At 42.7% G+C, this 24,402-nt stretch overlaps 1 protein-coding gene across 3 annotated transcripts in view; it reads left to right on the top strand.

Annotated features, from left to right (window-relative positions):
* LOC132815525 (NIPA-like protein 2) overlaps nucleotides 1-24,402 on the top strand; it is an 83,257-nt gene that overhangs the window by 17,091 nt on the left and 41,764 nt on the right. For 2 of the 3 annotated variants that reach the window (XM_060824521.1, XM_060824522.1), the window contains exons 2-3: nucleotides 6,869-6,937; nucleotides 18,158-18,251. In XM_060824521.1, coding sequence (XP_060680504.1) covers nucleotides 6,869-6,937; nucleotides 18,158-18,251 — 163 coding nt within the window. Of the gene's footprint in view, nucleotides 1-6,868; nucleotides 6,938-18,157; nucleotides 18,330-24,402 lie in introns of all 3 variants that reach the window. The other variant, XM_060824520.1, reaches the window with a different exon arrangement.

Here is a 24,402-nt window from a genome sequence, read left to right on the forward strand (position 1 = left end):
GACTCTTGCATTTATTGACAGAGAATATCAGGCCTTAGTGGGATATCATTCTAGCAAGGAGATGTCTCATTAGGTTTGAATGGTCTGTGAAGGATTAATGTTACGCTCTGTCAGTGTGTTTAAAACCTGGGTGTCCTTCTACACCAGTCTCTAAAGGTAAGCATTGCAGGTACAGTGAGTGGTGAAGAAGCCAAATGATATGTTGGCCTTCATAGCAAGAGGATTTGAGTACGAGAGCAAGGATGTGTCACTGCAATTGTACAGGACTTTGGTGTGACCGCAACTGGAATATTGAGTGCAGTTTTATTTCTTTATCTAAGGAAGGATGTTCTGGCTTTGGAGGGAGTGTAATGAAAGTGCACCAGACTGATTGTGGGATGGTCGGACTAATGTATGTGCAGACTGGACTATTTTCACTGGGGTTGAGAAGAATGAGGGAGAATCTCATAGGAACCTACAACATTCCAACAGGACTAAACAGAGTAAACAATATTTCTAATGACCGTGGGCTGTTCAGAACCAGGGACCGCAGTCTAAGGATAAAGCATTTCGGACTGAGATGAGGAGAAATGTCTTCACCCAGAGAGTGGGGAGCCTGTGGGATTCTCTGCCTCAGAAAGTGATTGAGGCCAAAACATCGAATGTTTTCAAGAAGGAGCTAGATACAGTTCTTAGGGCTGAAGTGATCAAAGGATTTGGGGAGAAAGTGGGAACAGGGGACTGCTTTGGATGGTCATATGGAACGGCAGAGCAGGCTCAAAGGGCTGACTGGCCTAGTCCTGCTCCTATTATCGATGTTTCTAGCCGGCGAGGAAGAGAAGAGGTGCCAGCCAGCACCTTGGTGACAATGCTGCAAAATGGGCCAGGCTGATGGATGGTGAGGCACAGTTTGCTTTTTAACAATTTGACAGCTGCCTGCAGCAAGCAAGGCCATTGGGAAGTCACTCGAGTTACATGCAGAGCTTTAGCTGTAGGATTTATGAGAATCTATCACATTACATGCTGTTCAGTCAATTCACCAGGCATTTGATTGCTGGGAGTGACATGAAACATATCAGAAAGACTGATTGATTGAAGTAGTACAGTGGAATTATAAAACCCTACAGCAAAGAAGGAGGCCATCTGACCCACTGTGCTGGCACTGGCTGTTTGGAACAACCAATTAGTTCCAGGTTCCTGCTTTGTCCAGTCCTCCTCCTGCAAATTTCACTGCACATTCAGATGGTTCACTCCAGATCCTGACAATGTGCTGTGTTGATTTCTTCTCCTGCTCATTGTTCTGTTGTCTCTTCCTGAGCCTCCTACCAGCACAAATAGTTTCTAAAAGCTGTTGCTCACTTTGTCTCACCCCCATCTTCAGGTCACACATGTTTAGGCCACTTGTGGAATACTGTGATTGATTCTGGTGTCCGTGCTAGAGGAAGTATGTTGTGAAACTTGAAAGGGCGCAGGACAGATTTGCAAGGCTGTTGCTGGGGTTGGAGGATTTGAGCTAGAGGTAGAATAGGCTGGGGCTGTTTTCCCTAGAGCTTTGGAGGCTGAGGAGTGACCTTATAGATGTTATGGTTCTGTTCGCCGAGCTGGGAATTTGTGTTGCAGATGTTCCGTCCCCTGTCTAGGTGACATCCTCAGTGCTTGGGAGCCTCCTGTGAAGTGCTTCTGTGATGTTTCCTCCGGCAATTATAATGATTTGTCTCTGCCACTTCCAGTTGTCAGTTCCAGCTGTTCACTGCAGTGGCCGGTATACTGGGTCCAGATCGATGTATTTGTTGATAGAATGCGGATGAGTGCCATGCCTCTAGGAATTCCCTGGCTGTTCTCTGTTTGGCTTGTTGTATAATAGTAGCGTTGTCCCAGTCGAACTCATGTTGCTCATCGTCTGAGTGTGTGGCTACTAAGGGTAGCTAGTCGTGTCGTTTCGTGGCTAGTTTATGTTCATGGATACGGATCGTTAGCTGTCTTCCTGTTTGTCCTATGTAGTGTTTTGTGCAGTCCTTGCTTGGGATTTTGTACACTACATTGGTTTTGCTCATGCTGGGTATCGGGTCCTTCGTTCTGGTGAGTTGTTGTGTGAGAGTGGCTGTTGGTGTGTATGCTGTTATGAGTCCTAGTGGTCGCAGCAGTCTGGCTGTCAGTTCAGAAATGTTCTTGATGTATGGTAACGTGGTTAGTCCTTTGGGTTGTGGCATGTCCTCATAGGACAATTCAAACAGAGAACAGCCAGGGAATTCCTAGAGGCATGGCACTCATCCACAGATTCAATCAATAAGCACATCGACCTGGACCCAATATACCGGCCACTGCAGTGGACAGCTGGAACTGACAACCGGAAGCGGCAGAGACAAACTATTATAAATGCTGGAGGAAACATCACAGAAGTGCTTCACAGGAGGCTCCCAAGCACTGAGGATGTCACCTAGACAGGGGACGGAACATCTGCAACACAAATTCCCAGCTCGGCGAACAGAACCACAACAACGAGCACCCGAGCTACAAATCTTCTCCCAAACTTTGACCTTATAGAGGTTTATAAAATCATGAGGGAAGTGGATAGGGTGAATAGTCAAGGACTTTTCCACAGAGTTGGGGAGTCCAAAGCTAGAGGAGATAGATTTAAGATAAGAGGAGAAAGATTTAAAAGGGACCAAAGAGGAACTTTTTCACACAGACAGTAGTGCATGTGTGGAGTGAGCCAGAGAAAGTGGTGGAGGCTGGCACAGTTACAACATTTAAAATCCTGGATGGGTATATGAATAGGAAGGATTCAGAGGGATATGGGCCAAGTGTTGGCAAATGGGATAATTTAAAATATCTGGTTGGCATGGACGAGTTAGACCGAAGGGTCTGTTTCCGTGCTGTACAACACTACGATTCTATGAAGCCAACTATCAGCTGTCGCTGGTGGCAGTTCAAAGTCCAGCAACAGAGCTAAGAGGCTTATAGGCAAAGTGCAGGGAGGCTGGATAGCTGGTAAGGACCTGATGGACCGATTGGCCTCCTTTGGTGCTATGAAATTCTAGGACTGGGTGACCTGAAGTGGGGGTCTTGTAATGAAACCCCCAGGGATATATTCAACCAGGGTCAGGACCCAAGTAGTGCTGTACTCTCATATAACACAGTACTGTCCTATTTTGCAAAATGTGAAGAAAATGTTTGAGGAGTGAAACAGGGAAACATGCAGCTGAGACAGTGCTCTGCTACTGTAGTCTATGGCAGGCATGGTCATTGACTCTTACTGACAGGAGAGGCCTTTCAGCCCGACATAAACTACTGTAAATCTTAACCAGTCAGCTGGATCTGCTGGCCCTCTTTAGCTTCTGCATTTGTGGAACTGCATGTCTCTCCATTGTGTCTTTCTGTCAGAAAGTAATCAGAGGAGGCACATCATGGGAATAATTAGGGGCTAATTACTGTTGATGGCGCATGTTTTGTTAGCGTGACGGTACTTGTAAATCAAGTTCTCTCCTTCAGGGACAGACTGAATTAGCAAGCCCACAGGAAGTTGTACTTTAATCTTGCCTTTTATAAGCTTTCAATTTATTATTTTAATTAATACAACAAATATAATAGGTATTTTTAAACGTGTGATATGTAACCTGTTCAGGTACAGGGATGACGAAGTCTGAGGTTATACACTTTGCAGGAAGAATAGAGGAGCGGAATATTACTTAAATGGGGAAAGGCTGCAGAAAGATAGAGAACAGAGGTATTGGGAGTCCTCAGTCATTAATCATAAAAGGTAGAATCCAAGTTTGACAAATAGAATGTTACTTCAAAGAGAATGGAAAATAAAAGTGGAGAGGTTTTGCTAAAACTGTATAAGGCTCTAGACAGACCACAGTTGGAATACCGCGAACCATTTTCCATTGATCCTTACCACTTACTGCGTACTTTTCAAATGTTTTTCTTCTCATGTTGCTTTTGATTCTTTTGTAAATCTGTAAGCTCTGAGAGCTTTGTTTTATTTTAACTCCTGGTAAATCTGGGCAATGCTGAAAAGCTTAGCATTTATTGCTCATCCCGAAGTGATTGCAGAGCTCAGCTAAGGGTCATTGACATTGTAGAGCAGTGGGTCTGGAATCACATTTTGGTCAGATCAGGTAAGGATGGTAGATTTCCATCCCTAAACAGCAATCAGATTTTATGATCCCTTTGGTCAGGTGAATTGTTGCTCATAACTGGGCGAGTTCTTCAGAAAATGTTCTCATCTCGTCTCTAGTTCTTTTGCCGCTAAAGGTTTGACTTCTGATTATTGTGCCAACGAAAACAGTCTCTACTCACTTTAAGAACATAAGGAAGAGGAGCAGGAGTAGGCCATCTGGCCCCTTGCGCTTGCTCCACCATTCAATAAGATCACGGCTAATCTTTTTATGGACTCAGCTCCACTTACCCGCCCACTCACCTTTAACCTTAGTTCCTTTACTGTTCAAATATCTATCCATCATTGCCTTCAAAATATTCAACTGCATCACTGGGCAGGGAATTCCACAGATTCATAATCCATTGAGTGAAGAAGTTCCTCTTCAACTCAATCCTAAATCTTCTCTCCCTTATTTTGAGGCTATACCCCTTAGCTCTAGTTTCACCTGCCAGTGGAAACAACCTCCCTGCTTCTATCTTATCTATTCCCTTCATTATTTTATATGTTTCTATGAGAGCCTCCACTCATTATTCTCAATTCCAATGAGTATAGTCCCCAATCTACTCGACCTCTCCTCATAAGCCAACCCTCTCAATTTTGGAGTCAACCTGTTTTCTGCATCCTAATGTTCCATATCCTGTAGGATACGGAATCTTCACTCATAAAGAGCAGGGAAAAAAAATCTATTGGAAACAGCAATGCAGTTAGGAGATAGATACATTCCAAATGGAGGACAGCAAGATAAATGACAAATAGTGGAACACTGAATATGACTCTGGTAAAGGAGAAACGACAGAACAGTCGATTGAATGATGAGGAATTTATTGGAAGATGCTGTGCCAGTTCAGAGCAGCTGATCTTTACCACAGCACTGGAGTATAGTGTGTATCTGTACAATGGAGCATATTGTTGTGAAGCACTCACTGAAACAATGGATGTTAGTGCAGCAAATGACTGATTCCTTCTGTGTTCCTGGGGTGACACATCACCAGAGTTTTAAGGACAGAGGGAGGTTTTGATAAATACTAAATACGTGACCTGAAGCTGTGACCTTGGTGGGGCTTCAATTATTCAATCTGCATCCTCCCACCCTATCACCACAGCACATTGGAGTGTGGAGCCCACAATGAATGGCTTCCAGGCTATATATGTAGCTTATATAGATTTGAAGAGTCATTGTGCATCTATCGATGAAGGAGGTTACAGTTCAGGATTTAAGACTAAATGTGTTGTTGAAAAGAAAATACATTATGTTGACATTTTTCATCTTGCACTTATTTGCAAAAATACATATTCACGTGGCCAACCAACATTTATCCTGAGTGAGAAGAGAGTGCTGATTGTTTGGTGGATTGAGATGTTATCATGGAGAATGCAGTTGACAGTTAACAACCAGATTTTGTTTAAATTTTAAATTAGGCAAGTTAACTCTGATTGGTTAGGGCATTGGTAAATGGATTTTAATGCCAGTGCAATTCCAGGGATATGAGTGGAATGTCACAAAGACTGGTGGATCAAATCAAACATGTACCTTTGGCTAGTCATAAGTGTGACAATACCCAAATAACTCATATTTACAAAACCTGCAACACAGTGTCTAACATTAGTTGTGATTCTGCAATTGGACAATCCCAAATGCAGGAGGAGTTACATGGACAAGCAGTTTAGGATTGTCAGTCGATCCTGCTATGTGCTCAAAGCTGTACATTTAATGTATAGTGTTCTGTCCTTTGCAGACTGAAGAACAGGTGCACATTCAGCGTCTGTTTCAATTCAACAAAATCACTGCTAGCCATTCTCTGGTTTATTTCATTCACAGGGCAACACCCTGACCAATCAGAATCAACCTGCTAGATTTAAAATTTTTAAAAGGTCTGGCTGTTAGCTGTCAATCAGGAGTAATTGATGCATTCTCCATTGCAACGCCTTTACCAATCAGGGTCTACTTATTAACCTATCAGAACTTTCCTGTCTTTCAGTGTGAATGTTAGTGTTCCCCAGAAATTAGTATTCTTGTGAAATGTCCTGATGAGTGTCAGATGAAAAACTTTGACAAAATGTCTTTATTTCCACCTTATTCAAGTTCTGAACTATCAACTGACTATTTCAGACTATGTCGCTAAGGGCGACTTGCTCTAGTGTTAAGATGTAGCAACTTAGCTAAGTATTCAATTTCATTTCTCTACTTGATGGTGGCGCTTTCCTTTGTAACTACTTCACCCATCTCCATCACCTAACTCCCAAAAACATCGATCAATCATGAGTCATCTATTCTAATAGCTCTTTCTCTAGCCTGGTTTCAAAAGCGGCTTGTCACATTCCTGCTCCCATCCTTTTCCCTTGTATTGGTCAAGATTAATTCCCGTAATTCCTTCCCTCCATTGGCCTCAACACCTCTTACCTGACTTATCTGGCTGAAAAACAGAACAAGTGAAAAGGGAAATTGTGAGTGAGAATGTTGCTTTGTTCTGTCAGATTTAGGCTGGCAAAAATAAAATCTGAAGCTGACTTAAGAACAAACTCTTGTGGGTGATTCTCAATTTTTCAGACTTCTTTGAGAGAGCCCTCTGAAGAAAGCAGGCTACCTTATTGAAAATTGTGTTTGGATGAGCAGAGACTGGCAACGTACATTATTTTGTGTTCCATTATTGCATTAAAACATAGTTGTTACGGGACTGGTGTTGTATTCTGTCCTTTACTGGAATGCTTCTTTTCTGTTTTCTGCAGACTAACATTTTGGGAACAGTCCTGGCGATAACCGGAAATGTCCTCATCAGCATTTCACTAAATGTGCAGGTACATCACATTCTGCATCTTGTTGGGATTGAATTCACTTGTTTGTCATCTTCCCTCTGCCAAGCACCAATTGGCGTGCCTGTACACTGTCCCCATTGTGATTGGTAGCTTGTTGCCAACTCTGCCCAGGTGTACCCATGGCCTGTCCTCCATGGGTACTCTTACCATTGGTCTGTCCTCCAGGTACAATATGTTCTCAGAGGCAGTTGGAAAAGTTGCAGGGTTTTTCCTAACCAATTGGTTTAATCTTTCCCCGTCATTAATAACGGAACAATTAATTAATTTAAAGAAACTGTTTTGATTCTAGTGTGATTTTCTTTTTAACTAGGTTTTTCTTTCATGTGTTGGTGAGATGTGGCTGTCTCTGGCTAGTTACTGCGCATCCTCAGTTACCTTGTAGAAGGCGGTAGTGAGCTGCCTTCTCAAACAGTTGCAATCCACTGAATTCCTTTGAGAAAGTCATTTTGTTCAATTTGCTTCCACTGCCTTTCCAGTCCCCTCTTGCTTGACTCTTTAGTCTTTGTCTTTTTCTTAAGTAATATTCAGAGTATGAGAGTGTGAAAGTGCATCTTTTTTACATGAGATTCTGAGTAACTGCGCCTTAAAATACACAGACAGCTTGTTAATCTTTTTAAGGTTTGATTACGAGGTTGAGTTTTCAACTGGGTGTCTTCCACTTGCTGATAATTAATTTGAACAGATTGTTGTTGGAATCCAGATGGCATTTATAATACTCTCAAGATTCCAATTCTTCCCAGTTTCTGCGTCACTAATTTTGGTATTCTCCAGTGTTCTACATCTCGGTCACCTCACTGACCTAGCATCTCCAATTTTTATAATTCCAGTCCTTCCTTTTTTCCTGCCCCATTGCTCCATCTTCCTTTCCATCTTTGTTCCAGTCCTGGCTCGTGTGACTAATAATAATACCACGGAATAATAATTCCGTTGTACTACCATAGGCAGGGGGCGAGGTTTTTCTTGCTAAGCAGGTAGCTCGAGTCGAGAAATTGCCCAACTTGAGAGATCAGCCTCTGTTTAAAGTGTCCATTCATGCACAACTTTCACTCCATGGTTAAATAACCCCGCAGAGGTTTCATTTCATTCACACTTGTACAGTCCTTGACTTTATTACTGCTCCATACAGAGTCAGCTACCAGAATATCTCTGACACTCACTGTTTTATATGTCAGCCCAGGGCTCCTTGATTGGAACAGGGTAACAGCCCCAATCAGGGCACTCATATTGGGTAGGATGGAAAAACTATCCACACCTGAAGGTAAGACCAGACCCAGAACAGAATCAGGGAGATGCTTCTTTGACCAGAATCTCCCTCCACAGATGTTGCCAGACCTGCTGAGTTTCTCCAGCATTCTCTGTGTACAGTTCCAGGCAAGTTGGATAAACACAGGTAATGGAAGGTGGGATTAATGGGATGAAACGGTGGTTCAAGTAGAGCAATAAGCACCAGCATAGACTAAATGGGCCAAATGACCTGTTTTCAAAGCTGTCAATACTTTGCACATAACTGCATCAATGAGATCACTTCTCAATTTTCTAAACCCCAGAGAACACACGCCGTTCTTTGGGGAAAAACGATATTGCTTCAACTCTGTTCTATCGCATATATCCCCTTCTGAGTGATTTTTTTTCACATAAAATAGTGGGCAGCACGGTGGCACAGTGGTTGGCACTGCTGCCTCACAGTGCCAGAGACCTGGGTTCATTTCCCACCTCTGTGTGGAGTTTGCGCATTCTCCCCGTGTCTGCGTGGGTTTCCTCCAGGTGCTCCGGTTTCCTCCCACAATCCAAAAATGTGCAGGTTAGGTGAATTGGCCATGCTAAATTGCCCGTAGTGTTAGGTGAAGAGGTGGGTGTGGGGGAATGGGTCTGGGTGGGTGGCGCTTTGGCGGGTCGATGTGGACTTGTTGGGCCGAGGGGCCTGTTTCCACACTGTAAGTAAGTAATCTAAAAAAAAACTGTTAGATCAAAAGAGATTAGAATGCAGTCTCACAGTAGATCCCAAATGGATTAGAGAGTTTGGAATGGTGCTGGGAGCTTTGGAGGTATTAACAAGCCAGGTGTGGGGTGGAACAGTGTATCAATGGCAGTCTCTGTTGGGAATGTTGCCAGTTAGCTCCCCTGACTGGGTGTGCCCCGTGTAATCAGTTTGTTTTTCTGTAGATTCAGGTGAAAGACCAGACGGTGCAGTTTCCATTCCAAGTTCTCATGGATTCCAGCTCCTATTTCTTCACACTAGCTGAAATGATTCATACCCTTTTCCTTGGGTGCATGTTGGTAGTGGTGTTTCACTTTGACAAGACCAGGTGCCCCTCCCCGACCTCCCACTTCAGATTCACAGGTTCATTACGGGCCAGAAGGAGGCCATTCGCCCCATCCTATCTGCACTGGCTCCTCAAATGAGAGTCTCCCCAAGGGCCAACTCCTGCCTACTCCCAGTAATTCTGCACATTGCTTCTGCTGAGGCAAGGAGAAATGTCCTCACCCAGAGAGTGGGGAGCCTGTGAAATTCTCTGCCACAGGTTGAGGTCAAACCATCGCATGTTTTCAAGAAGGAGTTAGATATTGTTCTTAGAGCTAAAGGGATCAAAGGTTATGGGGAGAAAGCAGGAACAGAGGCAGCATTGAATGATCAGCCATGATCACACTGAATGGCAGAGCAGGTTAAAAGGGCCGAACGGCCTACTCCTATTTTCCATGTTTCTATTCAAATAACTGTCTTAGTTCTGTCAGTTGAATCTGCCTCCAACACACTCTCAGTGCATTCTCTACCCTGACCACTCACTGTGTCAAAAATGTTTCCTCGAATCACTTTTGCTTTTTTAAGTAATTAGTTTAGGTTTGTACCCTTCAGTTTTCGATCCTGTCTGGAATAGGACCATTTCTTCCTGTCTGTTCTGGAAAACCTCTCCTGATTTTCAACACTGCAATCAGACCTCCTTGCAGACTTCTCTTGCCCAAAGAGAAGAATCCCATGTTCTCCAAGCTGGCTTCATAACTGGTTCCAGGGATGAGGAATTTCATTCTCCTAAATTTTTCTGCGACCTTCCTCCACCATTAGCACCAACCCACCCACCTCCCCCTACCCCCCACCAAACTCCTCAAATGCTTCTCATCCTTCCTGAAGTCCAGCGTTGGGCTCAGTACACGAGCTGAGGTCTAAGCAGTGCCTTGTGTAATTTCGATGTAACCTCCTTGCTCATTTTCAATGTCCCCATCAACAAAGCCCCTGACATTAGCTGTTCTCTCTACCTGTACTGCCACCCACATGTAGCCAGATCCCTGTCCCCCTGTACCCACTTTAGAGTGGCACACTGTACTTTATATTGTCTCCCCAAGTACGCCCTAGCAAAATATATCAATTTTTAGTTCATATTTCTTCATCAGATGTGGGCATTGCTGGCTAAGCCAGCAGTTAGGTACAAACAGAGGAACAGGAATAGACCATTTGGTCCATCAAGCCTACTCTGAAAGTCTCGCACCATATTCCCGCACCACCCCATATCCTTTGATGCCATTAGTAACCAGCCTCTGAGATCAGATGGTAACAGAGAAGGCACATGCGATGTTGGCCTTTATTTCAAAGATAATGGAGTATAAAAGTAGGGAGGTTTACTAAAACTGTAAAGTCACTCATCAGACCCAGCAGGTATAATGACGTAAGGGAAGACACACTGGCAATGGATGCTGTCCAGAGAAGGTTCACTCAACTGGTCCTGAGTATGGGGGTACTGGCTGATTGAGCAGATTTGGCCTGTGCATAAGAGGAAAACTTATTGCAACATTAGATTCTTAGGGGACTTAACAGGATAGGTGCGGAAAGGTTGTTTTCCCTTCTGCAAGACTCTAGGATTGCAGTGTACAATCTGAGAATTAAGGGGCACCTATTTAAGGCAGAGCTGGGGAGAAATGTCTTCTCAGTGAAATTCTAGAATTCTTTACTGCGGATGTACATTCAAGGCTGAGATTGACATTTTTAATCAGTTAAGGGGAATCAAGGGTTATGGGGAAAAAGTGGGAAAGTGGAGTTAAGGATGGTCAAATCAGCCAATGAAATCACTGAATAACAGAGCTAAAAATCGCACAACACCAGGTTATAGTCCAACAGGTTTAATTGGAAGCACACTAGCTTTCAGAGCGCCGCTCCATCATCAGGTGGATGAAGGAGCGTCACTCCGAAAGCTAGGGCTTCCAATTAAACCTGTTGGACTATAACCTGGTGTTGTGTGATTTTTAACTTTGTCACCCCAGTCCAACACTGGCATCTCCAAATACTAATAACCAAGCATTCTTGATGGGCTGAAGGCTTATTGTTTCTACAAATTATAATCTTAACTCAAAATCGATTGATCCCTGTCTTGAACTTGGCGAAAGTGAGTACTGCAGATGCTGGAGATCAGAGTCAAGATTAGATCAGTCATTCCTGATGAAGGGCTTTTGCCTGAAATGTTGATTTTCCTGCTCCTCAGATGCTGCCTGACCTGCTGTGCTTTTCCAGCACCACTCTGATCTTGACTCTGTCTGAACTCCCCTAATGATTGGGCTTGCACAGCTCTCTGGTATAATGAATTCCAAAGATTCGCCCATGAGTGAAAAGTTCTTCGTCTTCATTCTACGTGATTCTGAGATGGTATTCCTGTTTTCTACACTGCACAGTTAGGGAAATTGTCATTGCTATCTCTTTAAGAATTTTGTAAATTTCTATGTGTGACCACCTCTCACTCTTGTAAACTCTAGAGACCACAGACAGAGTCTCCTCAATCTCTCCTCATTGGACAGTCTCAGCATCCCATTATGAGTCTAGTGAAAACCCCCATTGTACTTCCTCTATGACAAGTTGTAGAGCCAACAGTATGCAACCCTCTGAGACCGCCCTCTCATCTCTGTCCTGAAAGAGCAACTCTGAAGGTTTATACAGTGTCCCTTCATTCTGAGCTCATCCTCGACTGTCAACATCCTTTCCACCTCCACTCTGTAAAGACCATTCAGGATCTTATACACTTTGATTTGATATATTTACCTAAGTACAGTGAAAAGTTTTGTTTTGCAAGCAGCACGGGCAGATCATAGCAAATAAGGACATACAGGTTGCAGTGTGCTTAGGCAGAACAAGGCATACAGGTTACAGCTCCACAGGAGGTGCACAAAACAAGATAAACATTACTTGAAGTTAGAGAGGTCCATTAGCAGTCTAATAACGGCAGGGAAGTATTCTTGAACCTGTTGATGCGTGTGTTCCAGCTTCTGTATCTTCTGTCTGATGGAAGAGGTTGGAAGAGAGAATTACTGGGGTGGGAGGGGTCTTTGATGATGCTGGCAGCCTCTCTATGGCAACGAGATGTGTAAATGGAGTCTATGAATGGGAGGTTCGCTTCCGTTATGGTCTGGACTATGTACACAACTTTCTGTGGTTTCTTATGATCCTGGGAAGAGCTGTTGCCATAAGAAACTATAAAAAGTTGTGTGCACTTCAATTAAATCACCTCTCACTCTCTGCACTCCAGTGGAAACAAGCACAGTCTGTCCAACCCGTCCTCAAGAGACAATCCACTCCTTCCAGGTATCAATCTCATAAACCTCCCTGAACCAACCCGATACATTTACATCCTGAGTTAAATAAGGAGACCAAACTGCACACAGTTTTCTCACCAATACCCTGTGTAACTAAAACATTATTCCTGTTATGTTCAATTTCTCTCATGTTAAGGATAGCATCCCATTAGCCTCTCATTTACTTGCTGTACCTGCACACTCATGCACCTGAACACCTAAATCCCTCTGCACCTTGGAATTCTGCAGTTGTTCTCAATTTAAGTAATACTTTGCATTTTAACTCTTCCTGCAAACATTTTCCAACATTATACTCCAGCTGCCAGATTTATACCCACTCACTCAATGTGCTTACCTAATTAGCTTGATATTATTTATGAATTTAGTTACTGTGTCTTCATTCCCTTCATCAAAGTCATTGATGTAAATTGTCAGTAATGCAAAATCCCACTCATTATCCTGACATTCAGACACAGGCACATTCATACATTCTCTCAGTTTCTGTCAGTCAACTAATCTTCCAACCATGCTAATATTTTACTCCCTACATCATTGAATCATAAAGTCATACAGCACAGAAACAGACCCTCCGGTCCAGCCAGTCCATCCAATCATAATTCCAAACTAAACTAGTCCCACCTCTCTACGCTTGGCCCATATCCCTCCAAACATTTCATATTCATGAACTTATCCAAATGCCTCCTAAATACTGTAATTGTACCTGTATGCACCACTTTCTGTAGAAGTTCATTCCACATGTGAACCACACTCATTATTTTAGAGAGATACTAAATGAATATTTCCCGTCAGTTTTTACTGTGAAGAAAGAAAGGGAGTCTAGAGAATGCAGAGAAATAAACTTTGATGTTTTATAAACAGTTCACTTTATAGGAGAGTAAGTTCAGGAGGTCTTAGAGAATATAAAGGTGGATATATCTGCAGGACCTGATCTGATGTATCCCAGAATATTGTGGGAAGCAAGAGAGGAAATTACAAGACCCTTTGCAGAAATATCTGCATCATTTATAACTACTGATGAGGTGCCTGATGACTGGAGAGTGGCTAATATTGTACCTTTGTTTAAGAAAGTTTGTAAGAAGAAAATGGGGATCTGTAGACCTGTGAGAGTGTCTTCGGTTATGGGTAAATTGTGAGAGGTGATTATAAAAGATAGGATTTATGGACATTTAGAGAGGCAAAACTTGTTCAGGGATAGTTAGCACGGTTTTTTTGCATGGAAAATTGTGTTTCACTAACTTGATTAAGTTTTTTTAAGCAAGTTACCAAAGGGATTGATGAGGACAGAGCAATAGTCGCTGTTTATTTGGATTTTAGTAAAGCCTTTAAAAAGGTTCCACATAGTTGACCAATTTGCTAAGTTAGGTCACATGGGATTCAGGGTGAGCTTGCAATTGGATGCATAATTGGATTAACGGCAGGAGACAGAGAGTGATGGTGGTGGGTTGCTTTTTGGACTAGAGGTCTGTGACCAGTGGTGTTCCACACGGATCGGTTCTGTTTGTTTTGTCATTTATAGAAATGGTTTGGATGAGAATAAAGAAGGTATGGTTAATAAGTTTGTGGATGACACCAAAATTGGTGGCATCGTAGACAGTGAAGAAGGTTTTCTAAGATTACAATGAGATCTTGATCAAATAGGTCAATGGGCTGAAAAATGGCAGATGGAGTTCAATCTGGATAAATGCAAGGTACAACAAGCAATTAATGGTAGGGACTTGGGTAGTGCTTTTTAAATCTTTCTTCTCTTGCCTTTAAAATACCCTGTAGTTTTCCAGCTTTTATTTTCTGCAATAAACTTTGATGTGGCACCTTATCAAGTATCTTCTGGAAATCCAAGTATACTAGGTCTACAGGCTCCCCTTTATCGACCATCCATGTTACTCCTTCAAAGAATTTCGATAAATTGGTTAAAAAGTATTTCTTTTTTAAACTCTACTTACTTTTCTCAATTAACTTGATTTGGAGATGCCGGTGTTGGACTGGGGTGGACAAAGTTAAAAATCACGCAACACCAGGTTACAGTCCAACAGGTTTAATTGGAAACACACTAGCTTTCAGAGTGACGCTCCTTCATCAGGTGGTTATGGAGGACACAACTGTAAGACACAGAATTTAAAGCAAAAGTTTAGAGTGTGATGTAACTGAAATTATACATTGAAAAATACCTTGATTGTTTGCTGAGTCTTTCATCTGTTCAAATACCATGATAGTTTCACTTCTTTCATATGTAAATCACAAACCTTTTTTTAAAAGTTACATTCTCAGGTTAACTGTAGTAATTGGTGTTAGCCAGATAAGATGTTGAAGGTGTTAGCTCCCTGTGTTCTCTGTCTGTGCCATAATGTTTAGACTGATTCTAATCTAAAAAGTGAGTTAACAGAGTCTTACGTGAATTCATGCTGTTTTTGAGCAAAGTACAATGTAACTCTGCAAGTACAAATTGACCCCACAATCGTATATGTATCTGTGTGCATGTGGGCTTTTGTGTGTGCGTGCGTGTGTGTGTCTCTGTCTGGAGTGGGGGGTTGTGAGTGTGAGAGAGAGAGTATATGTGAGTGTATTAATGAGCGGCACGGTGGCACAGTGGTTAGCACTGTTGCCTCACAACGCCTGAGACCCGGGTTCAGTTCCCGACTCAGGTGACTGACTGTGTGGAGTTTGCACGTTCTCCCTGTGTCTGCGTGGGTTTCCTCCGGGTGCTCCGGTTTCCTCCCACAGTCAGGTGAATTGGCCATCCTAAATTGCCCATAGTGTTAGGTAAGGGGTAAATATAGGGGTATGGGTGGGTTGCGCTTCGGCGGGTCGGTGTGGACTTGTTGGGCCGAAGGGCCTGTTTCCACACTGTAAGTAATCTAATCTAGTGTGTGTGTGTGTCTGGGGTGGGAGTTGTGACGGTCTGTGAGAGAGCGTATATGTGTGTGTGAGTGTAGAGTGGTCTAAGTCTGTGAGAGGATGCACGTGTGAGTGTGCGAGTGTATGTGAGTGTCTGCGTGCGAGTGTGTGTGGGTATAGTGCAATGGTAGTCACCTGTAGTGTGACATGAACCTAAGGTCCCGGTTGAGGCCCTCCTTATGGGTACTGAACTTAGCTATCAGCCTCTGCTCGGCCACTTTTTGCTGCTGCCTGTCCAGAAGTCCATCTTGGAGGATGGTCACCCGAAGGTCCAAGGCTGAATGTCCTGGACCAACTGGGAGGGAATACTCCTGTCTGTTGATTGTTGTGAGGTGCCCATTCATCCATTGTCGTAGCCTTTGCTTGGTTTCTCCAATGCCTTCGGGCATCCTTGCCTGCAACGTATAAGATAGACCATGTTGGCTGAGTAACATGAGTACCTGCCATGTACATGGTGGGAAGTGTCCCCATGTGTAATGGTGGTACCCCAGACATACACACACACACACACACACACACACACTCTCACGCTCACAACCCCCCCCACCCCAGACAGACAGACACACACACCCACACACACACACTCAAAAACCCACATGCACACATATACATATACGTTTGTGGGGTGAATTTGTACTTGCAGAGTTACATTGTACTTGGCTCAAAAGCTGCATGAATTCATGTAAGACTCTATTAACTCACTTTTTAGATTAGAATTAGTCTAAACATTATAGCACAGAGAGAACACTGGGCGAACACCTTCAACATCTAATCTGGCTAACACCAATTATTTCAGTTCACCTGAGTTTTGTGATTTACATATGAAAGAAGTGAAACTATCATGGTATTCAAACAGATGAAAGACTCAACAAACAATCAAGGTATTTTTCAATGTATAATTTCAGTTACATCACACTGTAAACTTTTGCTATAAATTCTGTGTCTTATAATTGTGTCCTCCACAATCACCTGATGAAGGAGCAGCGCTCCGAAAGCTAGTGCTTCCAATTAAACCTGTTGGACTATAACCTGGTGTTGTGTGATTTGTAACTCAGTTAACTTCACTTTTTCCAGGTGCACAGCTATAATCACTTTAATGATTGATTTTAATACCTTTTCCATGACAGAAATCAATCTAAGTGGCCTCTTCTTTACTGTTCCAGACAGTGGTATTGTGGTCATGTAGTAATTAATAACCTTGGACTCATGTTCTGGGAGTGTGACTCCCAGCATGACAGACAGTGAAAGTTGAATTCAGTAAACATCTGGAATTAAAAAAAAAACGAGCCTAATGTAATGACTATCGATTGTCATAAAATCCCATCTGGTTCACTAATGCCCTTTAGGGAATGAAATCTGCCATCCTTAATTGGTCTGGTCTTCATGTGACTCCAGACCCACCGCACTGTGGTTGACTCTGGACAATGAGGGATAGGCACTAAATGCTGGCCTAGCCAGCAATGTATACATTCACAAACTAATTAAAATAGAATAAAATCCTAAACCAGAATCTCTTGTCTGGACAGGCCCAGGAAATGAAAAAAGCTTTCTTTAATCAAACTCATCATGTAACATGCCACAAGGTTTTCACTAAAGATTGTGATCAAAACCGCTTAAAAGTCTGCATTGTTTTTTTGTACAATAAATATGTCAATAAGTTAATCAAGCATCTTGCATTGGAGTAAGACACAAGTGGAATAGGACCTTGTTGTAGCACACTGCTGCGCAGAGAGACCTGGGTGTCCTTGCCCATGAATCACTGAAGCTTGGCCTGTGGGTACAACAGGTAATTAGGAAGGCAAATGGAATTTTCTCCTTCATTGCTAAAGGGATTGAGTTTAAAAGCAGGGAGGTTATGCTGCAGCTGTATAGGGCACTAGTGAGGCCACACCTGGAGTACTGTGTGCAGTTTTGGTCTCCTTACTTGAGAAAGGATGTACTGGCACTGGATGGGGTGCAGAGGAGGTTCACTAGGTTGATTCCGGAGTTGAGGGGGTTGGCTTATGAGGAGGGACTGAGTAGACTGGGATTATATTCATTGGAATTCAGAAGAATTGAGGGGGAGGGGAGGGGGGGGGGGAGTCGTATGGAAACATATAAAATTATGAGGGGAATAGGTAAAAAAAGTAGAGAGGATGTTTCCACTGGCAGGTGAAGCTAGGACAAGGAGGCAGAGCCTGAATATTAGAGGGAGCAGGTTTCAGACTGAATTAAAGAGGAACTTCTTCACCTTGAGGATTGTGAATCTATGGAACTCATTGCCCTGTGGAGTAGTTGACATTACCTCAGTAAATGTTTTAAAGCTCCGATCTTTTGAACAATGAAGGAATTAAGGAGAGGATGGGTAAGTGGAGCTGAGTCCATGAAAAGATCAGCCATGATCTTATTGAATGGCAGAGCAGGCTCCCTTTTCTTATGTTGTCATTTGGTTGTTCTTTGCTTTAAACGGAGCCATCGGGAGCAGTGAATGTTTTTGAAGGACAGGTGAGAGGGGTCCAGAGTGGTCTGTGACTTGTAAGTGCACCTCTGTTCATTGTTTGCTGTTGGAGTAAGTTTGGAAAAGTACCATTGCATTATAAAGCGTTTTACGTCAAGTGGCTTTTAGTTTTTATTGGACTAATTTTAATGGTGTATTTTCACATGACAAGAACTGCTTTTGATTTATTGGTGTTTACGTTCTGAGCACTTTGATGTGTTTAATTGTTAGTAATCCCACAACTCTTGTTTCTTTCACCACAGAAATATTCGCATATCCGTCTATTGTGTCAAGAGAGCCGAACACCCTATTACAAGAGCAAGTTGTGGTGGTGTGGAATCCTCCTGATGGGAATGGGTGAGCTGGGGAACTTTGCAGCCTATGGCTTTGCTCCAGCCACTCTGGTTGCTCCCCTGGGCTGTGTCTCTGTTATTGGTAAGGGTCTTCTGGAAGGGTGACCACTCACCACCTGAATCCCTCGAGATTTATATCCAAAGAATATATGCTGGACATAGAATTGTTACGGTACAGGAGAGGCCATTCGGCCCACCTTGTCTGCTCTGGCTTAATGGAGCCCCAATCTCTCGCCTTTTCTCAACAACCCTGCACATCGGCTGATTATTTAAACACAGACAATGCTCTCTCAAATTAAACAAAAACTGAAACAAAGAACAGCAGATGCTGACTATCTGAAACAAACAGAAATTGTTGGAGAAACTCAGGGCTGGCAGCATCTGTGGAGAGAAAGCAGAGTTGATATCTTGAGTCCAGTCTGAAGAAGGGTCACTGGACTCACAACATTAAGTCTGCTTTCTCTCTACAGATGCTGCCAGATCGGCTGAGTTTCTCCATTAATTTCTCTTTCAGTTTCAGACCCTCCTGAATGCCTCATTTGAGCTGTCAGGCAAGGCACTCCAGACCCTAACCTTTTACTGTGTGAGAAAGCTTTTTGCTCATCTCACACTCACTTCTATTGCAAAACCCTTTAAAATGGTGCCCTCTGATCCTTTCTCCTTTGATTGATTGGGAACAGTTTCTCTCAATTCACTCCGTCTTGAACCCCTATGACTTCGACATCCTATATCAGATCTCCCCTTAGCCTTATCCTCTCCCAGAAAAACAGTCCCAACCTCCCCAATCTAGCATCTGAATTGAGGTTTCTCATTCCTGGAATCACCTCTTCTGCATTCTCTTCAATCTGTTCATATTCTTCCTGTTGTGTGGTGCCCAGAATTGTGCACAATAATACAGTTGGGGTCTAACCAATGCCTTTTATAAATTCATCACGGCCTCCCTGCTGTTGGACTCTATGTCTCATTTATGAAGTCTAGAATACGCTGTGCTTCATTAACAGCTCTCTCTACCTCTGCTGCCACCGTTAGCGGTGTATAAATATCACCCAGGTCTCTCTTGCTTCTTCATTCCCTTTAGAATAGGACTCTTTATTTTATTTAATTTCTCCAATTTCTTTGTACCAAAGTGTATCACCTCAACTTTCTGCATTGAACTCTATCTGCCACCTGTCTGTCCACTCCATCCATATATCAATGTCATTTTAAAGTCCTACATTGCTGTCACAGTTTACAATTCTCACAAGTTTTGGTTTGTTGCTTGTAAACTTTGAAATTGTCCCTTGCCTATAAGAATTGAGATCATTAACAGAAATAAGAAAAATAAGGGTCCCAATAGCAACTCCTGGGGAACTGCACCACAAACCTCTGTCCGCCATTATTTTCCTCTTTCTCTTATCCTTCGACCAGGTTGCTGTGTTTTTTTTATTCCATGAGCTGTAAATTTGCTCTCAAGTCAGAGTCGTAGCATTGTACAGCCTTCAGTCCAACTCATCCATGCCAACCAGATATCCTAAATTAATCTAGTCTCATTTGCCAGCACTTGGCCCATATCCCTCTCACCCCTTCCTATTCATAAACCCATCCAAAGGCATTTTCAATGTTGTAGTTGTACCAGCCTCTACCACTTCCTCTGGCAGTTTGTTCCATTCATGTGCCACCCTTTTACAAAGCTGCCCCTTGTGTTCCTTTTGCATCTTTTCTCTCTCATAGTGAACCTATGTCCTTTAGTTTTGGCTTCCCCTACCGTGGGAGAAAGACCTTGTCTATTTACCCTATCCATGCTCCTCATGATTTTACAAACCTCTATTAAGTCACCCCTCATTCTCTGACTCTCCAGGGAAAGTAGCCCCAGTCTATTCAGCCTCTCCCTATAGCTCAAACCCTCCAACATCCTTGGAAATCTTTCCTGCACTCTCTCAAGTTTAACAACGTCTTTCCCATAGCAGGGAGACTAGAACTGAACGCAACATCCCAAAGGTCAGTTCAAAGTAAAATACTGCAGATGCTGAAAATCTGAAATAAAATCAGAAAATGCTGGAGAAACTCAGCAGATCTGGCAACGTGATGAGATCGAAACATTTGGACTTGAAATGTTTCTCACCTCATTAGTTTGTTGTATGGCTCTCGAACACCTTTGGAAGTCCATGTACGCCACATCGACAGCATTACCCTCAGTAAACCTCCCTGTTACCTCTTTTGCAAACAAACACCGTCAAGTGAATTGGACATGATTTTCTCTTAACAAATCCATACTGAATTTTCTGAATTAATGCAATTTTTTTCCATGTGACTATTAATTCTTTCCTGAATAATTGGTTTTAGAATACCCACCACTCATATTAAGCTGAACTGATCTTTATAACTTTTATTTTTAAAAATCTAGCATGATCATTATTCTCCCGTCTTCTGTCACCACATCCAGGGAGAATTGAAGGATAATTGTCAAAGCTTCTGCAATTTCCACTCTCTCTCCCATATTCTTGGGTGCATCTCATCAGTAGCTTATCTAGTACTTACCACCTTGTCAATTTTAAACCCTTCTCGTGACAGAGTTTCCCCATGGCCTGGGGAGCATCTGCTTAGTAAATAATGAAAGATGCAAAGTATTCACCACAGACTGTGTCTCTCGCCTTGACGTATAAATCCCTTTCCTAGATTCTAATTGGCTGTACTCCTTTTACCATCGTTTTTGCTACTGATTTGCTTATAGAAGACTTTTGGAACTTCCTTTTGTTGTAGCTCTGTATATTGTAAGTAAGGGTATTTGGGAATGAGTATGAGCATTAAATGCTGCCTTCAAACTGATGCTCAAGAGAATGAAGATTCCAAAGCAAGGTATTACAGCAGGAAGGCACAAACCGTGGCGAGATGCAAACAATGTACTTCATGAGTGTGAGAGATATTTGGAACAAAGAGATAGGGAACCCCATAAAACTCAGGACATTTGCAAATTGCAAACAAATCTCAACACCCAATGTAACACAATTTGAAATTTCATTCATGGGATGTGGGTGGATCCACTGGCTGGATCAGCATTTATTGCCCATTCCCATTTGCCTAGAGGGCAGTTAAGAGCCAACTACATTGCTGTGGATCTGGAGTCACATGTAGGCCAGACTAGGCAAGGTTGGCAGATTTCCATCCCTATAGGACTTTAGGGAACCAGGTAGGTTTTTAGGGATTAAGGCCAGTGGTTTCATGGTCTTCATTAAACCCTTGTTTCCAGATTATTATTGAATTCAAATTTCATATGTCATGGTGAAATTGGAACCCAGGTGCCCAGAACATTACCTTGTTCTCTGGATTGATACTCCTGCAATAATCCAACTACACTATTGCCTCCCCATAAACCCTACTTATTTAGTGCATTTCAGACCTTAAGACATGCATAGCACTCCAAGTGAGATCCCACCAAGGCTCAAATATATGTGTACAGTTCAATATCTGAAAAGACAAGATCTACAATGCTACAGGGAAATGATGGGGAAAAGGGACAGAGTGAGTTGCTCTCTAAGTGCAGCCACGATGGGCTGAATGGCCTCCTTCTCTATTGTACCTACTTTATAAATTGGGAAAAGTGGTGATGTAGTGGTAATGTTACTGGGGGAGTAATCCAGGATCCCAAGCTAATATTCTGGAGACATGGATTTGAATCCTGCCATGGCAGATAGACCAAGACCCTGCCTGCTCTCTCAGGGCAGCTGTAGAATAACCAGGTGCTGTTGTGATGAAGAGTAGGTGATTATTCCTAGTGAGCTGGCAAACGGTTATCCCTTTTCCAACCGTACTGAAACAGATTATCTGGTCATTGACACTTTGCTGTTTGTGAGAACTTGCTGTGTATAAATTGGCTTCTGTGTTTCTGACGCTGCAACACTGAAGACACCTCTAAAAATGGCTGCCAAACACTTTGAGACATCCGGTGGTTGTGAAGGTACTATTTAAATGCAAGATCCTTTTTTAAACATTGGTGCGATTTAGTCATCCCTTCTAGTGAATTCAATCTCAATCACATTTGAAACACTTTCTAAATCCTGCCTGTTAGTTTTTTGTGCAAAGTAAAAAGCCTAGATTGAGAGGTAAAACTTCCAAAAACTGCAAATCAACGAACAGAAAACCCCAATGATCATGAATTGACCCTGGGGCATGGCTAATGGTGCGAGTGAGGCCCACTTTGAGGGTGCTTTTTTTTTAAAATGAATAGAAAACATGGTGGAAACTTGAGGTGCTCTGAATGAAAGTTGTATTTAAATATTTGAACTCTTTTGCACCCAAAAGCAATGCAACACTTTTACTGTTGTATTATTTCAGTATGATTTAGGAAGTTTAGTGTAATGGGAATGCATATGTTGGTGATATGATCTGCAACACTACATCAGTAGACATATGTTACTGAGACCCTGACAGAATGGAACAACTTGTAGACCAGAGCTCCATGCCACAGGTCAGAATGATGTCTAATAGTGTGTAAATGAAAAGGTTTGTTAGAATTCCAGACAGATCGTATGAGGAAATGCTGAGGCACTTGGGACTATTCTCATTGGAGAAAAGAAGGTTTAGTGGAGATTTGATAGAGGCGTACAAGATAGGGGTTTAGATAGGGTTGACAGTGAGAACCTTTTTCCGCGTATGGAGTCAGCTGTTACTAGGGGACACAGCTTTAAATTAAGGGGGGGTTGGTATAGGACAGATGTTAGGGGTAGATTCTTTACTCAGCGGGTTGTGAGTTCATGGAATGCCCTGCCAGTAGCAGTGGTGAACTCTCCCTCTTTATGGTCATTTAAGCAGGCATTGGATAGGCATATGGAGGTTATAGTTCTAGTGTAGGTTAGGTAGGCTTCGGTCGGCGCAACATCGAGGGCTGAAGGGCCTGTACTGCGCTGTATTTTTCTATGTTCTATGTTCTATATGTTCTACATAACATCATAGAAACTAGGAGCTGGAATAGGCCATTCGACCCTTCAAGCCTGCTCCACCATTCATTGTGATCATGGCAGATCATCAACGCATATTCCTGATTTCTCCCTATATCATCGATGCATTTAAAATCTTACAAACTTTATCTCTTGCTTTCTTGAACATATTCAGTGACTTGGACTCTACAGTGTCCTGTGGTAGAGAATTCCATGGGTTCCCTCCCCTGTGTTTGAAGAAACATTTCCTCCTCTCAGTGCTAAATGGTGTCCCCCATATCCCCCCAATGTTGTGTCCCATGGTTCTAGACTCCCCACCCAGGGGAAACATCCTCCCTGCATCTAGTCTGTTCAGCCCTGCTAAAGCCCATAGGAGAGCTGGTGCAGACTCAATGGACCAAATGGCCTCTTTCGGCATGTAGGGATTCTGTGATCAGTTCCTTATTCTTGTCTAGAAAATAACACCTTCAACAGTGCAGCACCCCCTTGGTACTGCACCGGATTTTATTTGTGCTTGAGTCTTGGCGACGAACTTGAACCTTGAACTGAAAACAGCAAATGCTGAGGTCACAGTGGGTCAGGCAGCATCCATGAGAGAGACCGAGCTGACGTTTTGAATCTGGATGATTCTTCACCAGAGCGCTCTCTCCATGGATGCTGCCTGGCAAACTGTGATCTCCAGCATTTGTTGTTTGTGGCACAGATCCCAGCATCTGCAGTAATTTGCTCCTACAATGAACTCTGAACTTTCAGAAGCAATAATGAACAGCCACTGGCTCCATAACAGCTCTGACAATTTGAACATGAAAATTAGTTCCTTCTTTTTCAATGAGTTTTCATCATTTTAATATCTGGTTGTGCTGAATGGGTATTTTGCCAGGTTTTTTTCTGGGAAGCCTGCTTTCAGCTGTTTAATGAAATTTCACCAACTTATCGCGTGTAAACAGAAGAAGGAAAATGTTTTAAAGCAAATCTTATAAAGAAGTTGAGATTTATCACACAACCTGATTGCATCAATTTGTGTCAGAATTTTGCTTTCAGCAATAAACAAACAGGTTTGAACACAACCTCCAAGGAAAGGAACACTTTTCAAATTCATGCAGTCTGCATTGGAATTGGCAATTATACCTGGAAAGCAGAAACTCTAGTCTGTGGTTAGAGGAGTTGGTTCATACTGCTAATGTCACTGCATGAGGAATAGAGAAGCACCAGCTAATATTTAAGGGTCATGGGTTCAAATCC

Source organism: Hemiscyllium ocellatum, chromosome 4, assembly GCF_020745735.1.
Source record: "Hemiscyllium ocellatum isolate sHemOce1 chromosome 4, sHemOce1.pat.X.cur, whole genome shotgun sequence".
Taxonomy (NCBI): Eukaryota; Metazoa; Chordata; class Chondrichthyes; order Orectolobiformes; family Hemiscylliidae; genus Hemiscyllium; species Hemiscyllium ocellatum.